At 40.9% G+C, this 12,021-nt stretch overlaps 1 protein-coding gene across 1 annotated transcript in view; it reads right to left on the bottom strand.

The window, feature by feature from the left end:
• Positions 1–12,021, bottom strand: part of LOC1279986 (protein tiptop) — a 175,856-nt gene that overhangs the window by 145,844 nt on the left and 17,991 nt on the right. Inside the window, exon 2 of the mRNA XM_061656295.1 lies at positions 7,366–7,627. Coding sequence (XP_061512279.1) covers positions 7,366–7,420 — 55 coding nt within the window. The 5' untranslated portion in view covers positions 7,421–7,627. The remainder of the gene's footprint in view (positions 1–7,365; positions 7,628–12,021) is intronic.

The following is a 12,021-nucleotide window of genomic DNA, read 5'->3' as shown; positions in this document are numbered from 1 at the left end:
TCAAAAAATGATTGCCGATCCCTGTAGTGGAGGATGGAATGGCCGGACAAAGCTCAGTCCCAGCGGAATGGAATGATGAGATGAGTTATGGGTGCCATCGTGAGGAAAGATGTGTGGGTCCTGGATTTCTGGTCCCTTTCATCCATCAATCCCCGCAAGCGCAACAGCGGTAGAGGTGGTATTAGTAGTAGTAGCAGTAGTAGTAGTGGCAGGCAAAGGCGACGTTTCGTCCCCGAAATCACTCATTCAACCGGCATCCATCACCGTCCAGCTTCAGCGCCAGCATCATCTTCCAGTCACGCACGGTAGCGATGTTTTCGTCATATTAAATATTATGGTCTAGTTATTTTCCCGTCGTTTACACTCTGGCTCGCTGATGACGAGACGAACCGTGGCATTCATCATACGAATGGTTTCTCCATTCGTCACCGTCGCTTGTCCGTTTGCTCTGCTCCCCTGCCCGGGCCAGTTACACCACCCCATGCGACATTCCCATCCCTTGCTGGCGAACTTTGTTCGTCCATCATTGACTGTGAATGTTGGAGTTTAGGTCGTTACGTCTCTTTCCCATTTGCTGATTCCTTTTCTCTTCCTCCCCGTGAGCTGTTTGGGAATCAAACATCGAAGGTTCTCGTACTTCTGGTTGCAAGTCTATGGGGATCTCTGAAGAATGGGCACATTGAAGATTGCACAGACACATACAAACCGAGGCGAAAAGGGGAATCTCGTCTGTCGTTTCTTCGATATGACACTACGAGCAAATCAATCAAACTGGTTCCTCTAATTTTCTTGATGTTTAATTTCACCTGTGAGGGATGGTACCAATTACACAAGCAAGTTGACAACGTTTGTAGAATGATATGTTTTGGATCAACTATTCTACAAAGATTTGAAGATTTGTGCAAGGTTAAACATAGTTTTCGTAAAATAGACATTTGTGGAAATGCATAGCTATCATTTGAAATATTGTATATATTTTTGGTTATAATTCTGCTACATCCTACACAGCCATAGTTGATGGAACTCTCATCAATCCTTTTCATTGTCCACTTTACTCCTGCCCCAACTCACAACTCAACTCAACAGAAAGGAATCAAAGGCAACACATGAAAAATCACAAGGATGACAAGGTGATTTTTAAGAGTGACCGAAAGTGATGGGATGCTCGTTGGGAAGGGACTATTCGGAAGTACTATTTTTCTGCATGGCCGGTGAGATATCCAGGGGCAAAAATCGATTCCTACTGACTGCAACCTATTTGATAGGTTATGGTTGTCTGAGAGATTGATGTGAGTGAAAAGTGAAAAATGTCTGATGACAGGTGGAATGGTAAGCATTGCTCATACTGCCCGTTCCATTTGGTAAGAATTAATACATTTCTATACATCAGATGAGTTAAGCTATGTATTATTTTCATGTATTTCAAATGTTTGAAAGTTGTTAAAACAAGTCAATATTTATCAGTTAACGTACTTGCTCAATGCTTGAAGATGGCAAAAAACAACGTATTTTTTATGATCAACCGTTTTCCGTTCCTTTTTAACAGCAACAATCCTTACAGAATATAACCATACCCTAAGGGCTAACGAAGTCAATGATTCATTTTTCAATAATGCTCTCCGACAAAACGGTCCATTTGTTGCTGTCAATGTATAGCTTGTGTTATCGTAAAGCCTTCGACCGATCGCTTGTAGTCCGGCCATCGATCGCACACGATCCTCAACCATTGCAAATGCGAAAAGAGTGCGCCTTGAATGCATCCATGATCAACGGGTTTACTTCCACAAGCTGTCTGCGCCCTCAGCTCGCACAAAGCTCGGAATCTTCAGTTCAGGGTAGGTCACATTGAGAGAACGAATCATGGCGGTCATCGAATGTAACGAATGATCGTGTCAATGGTTTGAATAATGACTGACGGCTGGTATGAAACTATTTCAACGTATGGGAGTGGTTGTGTGCCCCAAGATGGACGTAACTCATATCGGTGAAAGAGTCCAAGATGGATTTTAAAACAGTTTTAAGACCTCTCTCACTCGTTCTACGTGTGTGTTCACAAAAAATCGATTTTCTGTCGATTCTTGGGACGCTTCTTGCGGGTTGTGTCTTTCCTATTTTCTGCTCTTGCCTCAATCCGTAGGAGTTTCTCGGTACACACGCACTGCAACGAACAACATACACAATGAAGCACACCTTTACAATATCTTTCTCCTCTCCTCTTTGGCCCGCTTTGGACGGGTGAGAAGATAAATTATCGCTATTAATCAAAGTCTATTTCCAGCGATATGAGTTAATAATACGCACACATTCAGCCATCCTGGAGCTGCTTTTTGTGCTGTTGATGGTACTGCTCATACAAGCCAGTATGTTGGTGTGTCCTTAGAGAAATACGACCGAGTGAAGAAGATGAGCAAAGTCATACATTTCTATCCTCATCTCACACTGGTCACTTTTCATACACACAAACACACAACAGTGAGACCATCTTGAGAATGTCAGAGAATTGCATGAATCAACGTAAGATGACACAAGATGAGAATTCAAACTACAAATCAACTGTTTTAATCTGCAACAGTATCAAAGTGGATGAAAAACATTTGAAAAAAAAAAAAACATATGAAAGGCTTTAGTGAAGCAACGCTGTTAATTCGTTGTTGTCCCTTTTCACCATCTTCATTGAAACGACTCCTCTCTCGATGCATGTTGTCTCCTCACTTTCTCCATGTACTGCACCATTCCCACAAACAGCACGACTGAATATCCCGCCAACAGTGGCCCTAAGTACGTTGATATGGGATCCTGGTTTGATGCGGTTGCTCGATGTTAAGAACTTCATCTCCCGATTCCTTGTTTCTCTCTTCCGTCCTGACAACCGAACTGACCCCAGGCACATTTCCGAAACAAGACGCAGGGTGGTGTACGGCAATAAATCAAATAATCAGTACCTTCATATTGTTTAAATTCACATAACTCATATCGGTGTTTTCTGTCTTTCATTTTATTTCGTATTGTTGGCATATGCCTTACACCAGGATCCGACGGGTAGCTGGCTCAAAAAAACATCGACAACTAAAGAAAAAGATTGACTGTTACTATGTTAACTTAAAAACAACCATTTGTGAATATTTGCTTCGTAGGTTGTTTGACAAAAGTTTTCAAAAGAAATGCTGAAAAATAATGGAAATTTGGTGCGAGTTTCTTTTGGATGATATTTTCATTCTGTTATCAGTTTTCTAAAGTATATCGTCCTTAACAGATATGTCACACACTCTGTGAGCATTGATTGATCGTATAATTTGTATCGGGAGAAAGCGACCATGAAATTTTCCTCCCAGTCCTGGCTACAAGAAAGTGACCTTTCTTTCCATACCATGCCTGACAAGGCCATCACTCGCATGACTTCAACAAATGTCGCAAAATTTCCAACAGAGCGCCCGTCCAGTGGTGGACGGACGGTCCAGTCGTCTATGCACCCAAGGCGTCAGTGATGGCAACAAACCGATCGGGCTTATGAACCCGGTCTTTTTGAACGTTGTTCCGAACGCCTGCCAGGTGGAAGTCAACGGAAGGAACGGCTGCTGTGGGCAGCCATGGAAAACCGAGATGGAGGCGTTATTCCATCGTGCCGAGGGCCGTGCATGCAACGATGAACCGATAGCACCGAATGCACTCTTTGAAAATCGCTCGCCCGTTTGACCGGCACATGCACCAAAGCGAAACAGGGTGAGAACCAACGAAACGATGCACCATATTTCAACGCGCTGGCAAGCTCCAATTAATCAATAACTGAAGAATAATCAAGAAATGTTCAAATCGTTTAAAAAATTACACCGCACCCCGCTGCTGCTGCACACCAACCGTTGGAGTCGTTCCTGTTGGTGCAAGTGAAAACGAACCATTGCCGGCCACCCTGTCCATCTCAGGAGCTTCCGTGGAGCTGCTTGAGGAAAACGACGAGTCCAAGAGAGAGTGAGAGAGGAATGAAGCGGGAGCACCTCGTACTTAACTGCGGGAGACGCTTTTTGGCCAATCGTGTACGTGCCTTGTACCGCTCGTATACCTCGTAGGTGAGTGATGCGCGACGGGATGTCTGGATCGGGTCTCCGGATCGAGCCCCACAAGCGTTATGGTAGACGGAAGAAGAGTAATTTATGGGCCCAACCTTTTGCACATTTAATAACTCTTTTTTTCTCCGCCGGTTCACGTTGATGGTTCCATTTCTTCAACACTTTTACATAAACCCCACATAAAGCTGGCTGAAACGAGTTTGCTGTGCGAGGAACGGGTGGATCGGAAGGGACTCTCCTCTGTCCACACTCCAACGACTCACTTCTTCTGCTTCTTGTGAAGAAACGGCGAAACCGTGAGCCGTGAGTAGCTGTGGGTAACTGATGGTCAGCGCAGCGCGAGCCGATTTCCGGAAAATGAATCTTCATAAATCAACATCATCGGTGTATCGTGTAGTGCAGGGAATATTACGTCTGGTTAAGGGTTGCACTGGCAATGATTGCCCGCCACGGGACGATGTGACTGTAAAACTTGATATCGTTTCGTCTTTCTTGTGCAACTGCACAGAAGTAGTAGTGTTATAGAAAAAATAATAGTAAAAATCATCTGAAATAATAAGCAACTTTCGAGCTTATAAACATATTTGGAACAGAAATCGGTTGTCATGGCTCTTTTCAGTTCTTACCTAATTTGTCGATCAGTCTGTTCAAATGACAACTCCAAACCGTGCTTGAAGGATTCATGATGTCTCTGGCGTCCCGAAAATCGATTGCACCACGGCATCGGTCCGAAAATGGTATCTCTGATAGAACGCTGTCCGCCAAACGAGGGATCCAGCTTGAGTTTCAATAAAGTTTTATCTGAAAGTAATAAATTACGTCCAGCCCCGGCCAACCGAACAAGACAAATCAAGCCAGAAAAGGGATAACAGAAAAAGCACATTCCGTGTTGGCAGTGTCACACGGCCCGTCGATGGTGATCATCATAAACATATCACGTTCGTTTGACATGTGTTCGCTGTGCTTGATAAGTTTCTTTCTTTTTTTTGTTTCTTTAGTGATAATCGTAAGTGGACGATCGCTGGACATATTTCTCAAGTTTTATTCAATTAAAAGAAATGCATTCTGTAGGTTTAGGTATTTTTGGGTGATGTTTCTGATCTATATACATGAAGAATAATTCAATGGATGATGAGTAGTTCAATGTTTGGAACATGTTGTATGGCTATCGTGTCTTTATGATATACAACAAGCATATAATCGAAATGAATTATTTAAATTACCTAACTCACTCTGTCTTGAGCCAATGTAAATGTCATAAATATATGCAATACTCATCATATCAACTATTTGCTTATTTTTAACATCTGCACATCCCTGCTGCAGGATGGATAGTTATCTTTCATGTTACGCATCCGCCAAGTGTTGTCAAACTTCTACAACTGGGACCAGTTGGCACCTTGCTGCATGTTTCACGAGTCCATTTTACACTAAACAACTGGTATCTTATCGTGAACAATAAATTTCAAGATTGGCCGTTGAAATTTTAAGACCAAACGCGGACGTTGAGAGATGCTCATTTTCGTTCCAAGCTGATGGTAACGACAAATGGAACTCTAAACAGGTTTTGATTTTAACCGAATCTTATTCTTTATTCTACAAACATTGACATTTGGAGCTAGTATGAAGTACCATTGACTCATTGACCAAAATGCAGAATAACAAGTATATAAAATCTTTTTTTATTTCTTCTAAGCTACTTTTAAATTTGTATCATATTTAATGCTCAGTAGTACATAATTTTATCTCACATGTTTTCGTACGATTCCGTAGGGAAAGCGTAAAAGAAACAACTCATTGGATAATGATTTATGAGTCTATTCGAGACACAAGCAATAATTTATAAATTAAAATTATGACACTTCATTCCACTTCAAGTACAGCGCACCTTTTCTATGCTAGTCAACAGGAGTCCTTTTCAAATACCGAAATTCTCCTTCACTCGCTCTTTTTCTGTCTTGCCAACCATCTATACGGTAAAACAACAGGACGTGTTACCGATTGATCAATGAAAAACCGACCCAGAAAGGTTACAAAGTTAAAGTACATGTTCATAAAGACCGTGCAGCCAAGCCACGTTGAGCATCCTTTGCTTCGGCTTTTCAATCATCACAACGGGTTTTGTGTGCCGATGCAGTGAGCGGCGTGGCGTTTATTAATTTTATTAAACACATAAATCGTAAAAATGTGTACCCTGGCTGATGCACCCCACGGTTGTGACGATGTGTTTCGCTACATTAGAACGACCCGGTGACGCTGATATTTTCATTCAGCCCATGGTACATTTTTCATGTATCACATTTTTAGTTTAAAACAAAATGTGAGAGATTTTCTTATTATTTTACTCACAAAGTTGAAAATAATAAGATAACATTAATTTTTTATAATAGTAAAAACTATATACCTCAACCTTATAAAGACGAAATTGATTAAGTTAGATGCAAAACTGTAAAAGTGGCAATTCATACGTCTTGTGGTGATAACTAATTATGCTTACGATAAAATCGGAGGTAACGCAATATCATGGCTCATGCTGAAACAATTACGAAAAGCATCAGCAGAATGTGTTTGTTCATGCCATGTTCAGGATCTGATAATCGATTGATAAATGCCGCTGTTGGATTGCAGAAAAATGTGCTTCAATTTAATATCCCACCAGACCCAGACCTGGCCAACACCCCGGCGAGATACCGCGAGACGTTGTAAGACTACCTGGAAATATCACACACACATACTGTGCCTGTGACAATGATGCAATGGACGCCGCGTATGCATCGACCTTTGGAGGCGTTTGTAAGTTGCCGCCTCATGAACGAGTAAATTTGCATCGGTTAGAGCACACAACACAAACCATCGCGATGCAAAATGATGTCCATTTATGAGCCGCTAAATATTTTCCGGTGTAGAACTTACGTGCCTGTGCAGCTCGGCTCGGTAAACCGGCTTATGTTCGAACCGCGCGGGACGGACGCACGTGCTCGGGAGAGTGTTTTGTTGATCGGTTCGATTGTAATTCCATGAGCCGCTTAAGGAGCAATTTTATTTATGAACATCATACCCTTGTAGAGCAAATATAGCGCCTACATACTCGGGGCCACACCATAATTATTAATGCTAACGAATCAATTAATAATAACGTCAACGGTGTTACTTGTGAGCCGAGAGGTGTTTTGAGCGATACGGGTTTAAATGTGACTTACTGAAATACTGAATAATACGAAAAACTGTGTATTTTTGTTCCAAGTGACCCAAATAAACAACAAAAACCTCAGATCAATATGTAAGAAGAGTTTTTACTTACCTTGATCGTTGCTGATCCACCGGTATGAAGGTCGTGGCTGTTGTTTGGATCGCATTTTTATCCTCTCACTATTTCATATAATTCTTAAGGTCATTAAAGCTTTCACAAATCAATGATTGAAATGCAAATTACACTCATAACATCTTGTTTAAGCTGAATTAAGTGATGAAATATCAAACAAGAAACGCATTTATCTCTTTAAAATAAATATTTTCTATTGATAGTAGAATCCACACGCGTCCGGATTGAAGTTCTGAGAGGTCTGCAAAAAAGAAAAAAAATCAGCTTGATTATAACATGCCATTTACCAGCGCTGACCTGTTGAAGGGAAACAGATCATCACTTTGCTGCAGATTGTTTGACATCGTTAATGAGAATTAATTTTTGGTAATGTCAATTTTCCAACCTCAAGCTTACGTGACAAGCAGCCCACGACCGACGGAACAGACTGGAAGCAGTTTTTAATGATAATTTAATTGAACAAGTCCATCGTGCTTTTTTATGCGAATCCATGCTTCGATTGTTGTCATTTTGAATGATAATTTGTCGCATGATGGCTGTTGGCCTGTTAGCGACAACGCGTAAAACTGCTGATGTTAGATGAAAGCATGAGTCTCACAACACCTGCAGATGGATAAGAAGACAAGCAGAGTGCGTTCCATGTCCGGGGCTAGCTAAAAACTCCGGCGAATCTGATGACAAAGTGCTATCAACTGTTATCGTGTCTCATCGACAGCGACAGTGTCCGTGGCGTCCATTTGCACGGCCCAAACGAAATCTGCACCGTTCCCATCACGGTTTTTGATGGCAATGCGAACACATCAACACTGGTACGCCTGTTTCTCATCACGGCTTGTTTGGAGAAGATAATTTAATTACAAATATTTAAACGTTATCGCGCTGCTCACGATAAAACACAAAGCGAAGGCATTCAAGCAACAAGCACACCGTGGTCATGATGCCCGAAAGTGTAATCAACAAAATGGTTTGAAATTGTTTAGCTGTTCGTTACAAATTTTCAATACATAAAATTGGTTTTCTAAACACATGGAATGAGCTTTAAAAAGCGTGAGTTTAGCACGAGATATTTGTATGTTTTGAAGAATTCATGTTCAAGTCTTGTGATCAAAGATTCATCTACAATCCGCAAATAATACTCTGAATGGATATGAAATCAATGCTGATCCATTTCATAGATTCGATAATAGAGTAGAGCAAAAAAAAACTGGTTTATTTCCATTTTTGTGGCAGCTTTACTCTCAAGACCCTTCTCTAACGTGTCGCATCTTATTTTGGCTAAGCTATCGTCGTTACCGTTAATTTTCATATCCTTTGCTATTTTGTTTTCCACCTTTGAGTTCCATTCGCCATGTGTGTGTGAGTACACTCCATGCAAAGGTTATGTATAGACTGCCGTCCATCCTGCAACAGCCTCGATCATCTGGAGACACTTTCGAGCGATGCATGTTTACGAAAGGATGCGAGCACCATTTGGATGGCCCCCTCTGCTCCGAGAAGCGGGTAATGTCGACAACAATTGATGTCCAACATAAACCAGCTACAAATAAAGCATAGCCCACTCACCCATTATCTCTCACACTCTTTGGGTGACCGCTCGTCCGCTACCCCCAAATGCCGGTCAAATGTCGTGCGAGTGGACGAAACCGTCATCTCGTGTTGGACGTTGGCTTGCAAGTGGCGAAGAAGATGGACTGATGGGAAGGCAGGGACCACACGTGGTGGACGATTTTCCTCGAGCAGTGAGATGAAAATCGTCCACCTATCTGGTGTGTTCTGAAGCATAAAAATCACCGTTATTGATTTTCCATCTAGTTTCCATCTCTTTCTGGTACATCGTTCAACGGAACCCTTCTGCATGGTGTTTCATCGGCTGTTACGTCTTTCGCATGAAGAATGTAGATGGCATTGCTTCTACTCATTCCTTCTCCACTTGAGCTCACATCCTATATCGGAACATCTTTTTATGTCCGGCCATCGTTTCTGAATAAACAACAAGTTTTAATCGTTTGTTTTTGTATTGTGATTTAGTGACTATTTTTTAATATAACTGATATATCATCTCATTTTATCCCCAAATTAATAAAAATAAATATCGTACAAATCTTATATCTTAGTGTTTAACTAAAAAACGCGATATAATTTATCTCCATGCTTTAGTAATTAACGCCTTTTTTATCTATTCTGAACCCTACCTCACCTTTCTTTTCACATCTTTGTTATATTTAACTTCAACAGTCAAATCTACATTTGTAATCAACATTAGAGTTGATTATGTTGTTTACAACCGAAATGAACCCGCTTGAGCATCTTCATTCAATGTCCAACGCCTTCTAATCGCCGTTTTTTAACAAATCCTAACAAGTGTGAGTGAGAGGGCCTGTTAGATACAACCTGCCGTCGAAATGTTTAAATCTGATGGATTGATCTTTTCTTGAGATCGCTTGTACAAACAGGTTATCTGAGCGTGATGCACTACCGAATCTTCAACACCTTTACTTCACGGCATCTCGATGACAGTGACGAATTTGTCTGACCGACTGGCTCAACCAGATTCCCCTGAGCGGTTTCTTGTGCTCCCCGTTGGATAGTTGACGCGCTGATGCATATTTGCAGCGATCCGCTACATCACCGAATGCGACGGGATGACATTTGCATGAGCTAGCTGCAGTGGTGCGGCTGCATTCGTCGACGCACTGACACTGACGAGCTGACTTTTACAGTGACGAGTCGTGAATTTGTGTCTAGTCATTCCACTTTCGCGCTGTTGCGCTGGGGAAAGAGAGCGAGCGAGCCAACGAACAGCTGCGAAATGATTAGCAGCGTCAATCACAGCTCGGTTGTGATCCCACTTGGGGCCCCGGACCGAAATGGGATGATTTCCCGGCAGATATTTATATCCCCCGACGTGACATATGAAACACCGCAACCGCTAATAACAATCATTACCCGAGGCGTTTTATTGCGAGCAACAAATAGGTGTCATTTAGTGTGGCAGATCATTTAGTTTTCCTTCGTTTGTTCTGGTATGATCGCGGGTACAAATAAACAGGTTTTCGGTGCATAAAAATGTAGATCTAGGTAAACATTTTGAGTTTATCATTAGAACAGTTAAAGTTTTCAGATACATGGTTGAAATTAGAGTTCTACAAGTGAAAACTATTTTTAATTTATTTACGGAATGCAATAGACTTATCGTTTAGAAGAACAGCATTAGAACAGCCACACAATAATTTATAATTGTATAAATTGTACAATTTAATTGTACAATAATTGTATAAATAATGTATTGTTTGAAAATATTTTTGGTGGATTAAAAAATGAAGCAATAGAAAACATAATGAATAAAATAAATGCCGATTGAATTTCGTTTATATCCTTCATATAAATAGTTAATGAATTACAACGTGAATGAACAGACAAACAAGTCAAATTTGTGTTCCTCTTTCGTAGCATTCGTTTGAGACTCCAACGGTAGCAGATTAATTGTCGCGCGCAGGTTAAATTTATTGCTGACAGTGACGAATACACAACATCCAACTTTTGCTGACCTTTCAAAGGGGGCCGACTCTACACAAAAGTGCTGAGTCTGTTTTGGGGTTTAGTGAAAGAAACTCCAGATTTTTGTACGTTTATACTTTTCAGTGACTTTGGAAAATAATTAAATAATCTCAAAATATAATTTAGCTCAATTCAACAATAATTTTAACCAATACTCCTTATTTCCAAACCAAACCAGTAAGAAACACTGAAATAAGAATTAAAGAAACTAGTAACAATTTTAGTGTAAGAAGGTCGTTAAATACTTTTGAAAAATTAAATAATTTCTATATTTTCAAGCAAAACTTGTAACATTACATTTCATGTGATCAAAGTGAAAATTCCTTTCTGACACCATGTGACACCCAACACCATCACGCATGACTCGAACCGCGAAAGGAGACGCACGCGTACGAATTCGTTGAACTCACGATGCTCAAACAGTTGAATGAGCGATGCGCATGATGCTCAAATTGTGTGGCATGCGTTCGGGAGCGATAGGTATTCGTAAAATTCGCTAATTGCATATTGCGTTCGGAGCTGTCGCCTGTCGGAGATGGTAAATTAATTTCGCCAACATCCAAACGATGCTGCACAGTACGGCCAACTGCTTCTGGATCACCGGATTGTGGTTTACGGAGAAGTTCTTTAATCTCGTGTGGGATCTCTTGATCGATATGGACAGAAATATTTTCAATGCGACATGAATTTGAACTGTAAAGAAAACTGCTAAGTTCATAAGGTTCATCAACAGCTGTTTTGATGTTTAGTTCCGAGAGATGTTTAAAATGAATCATAGCAATAGCGATTTCTTAAATTTAAATTCAACTTATCTCCATCGTAGTCAGATTTATGTGCCTGATGTACCGGGATATCATAAAATGTCCAAGCTCAGCCAGACGAGTCTGATACATAAAATTGACAAACTCCAGCCACTGGACAACTGTCATGGGTTTATTGGAAACCTGGAATGTCGGTTAAATCGCCTCAATATTCGACATCCTGACAGCACAATTCTGATCCAGACGAGGTGTGAGATTGAACATTACCATTACGCAGTTTAATTCATGCGTTTGAGCGGTCAAAGGGAGGGCGTAG

The sequence above is a fragment of the Anopheles gambiae genome, chromosome 3 (assembly GCF_943734735.2).
Source record: "Anopheles gambiae chromosome 3, idAnoGambNW_F1_1, whole genome shotgun sequence".
Taxonomy (NCBI): Eukaryota; Metazoa; Arthropoda; class Insecta; order Diptera; family Culicidae; genus Anopheles; species Anopheles gambiae.
Note: the sequence above shows the minus strand (reverse complement) of the source record. Positions and strands in the feature narration are given on the sequence as shown.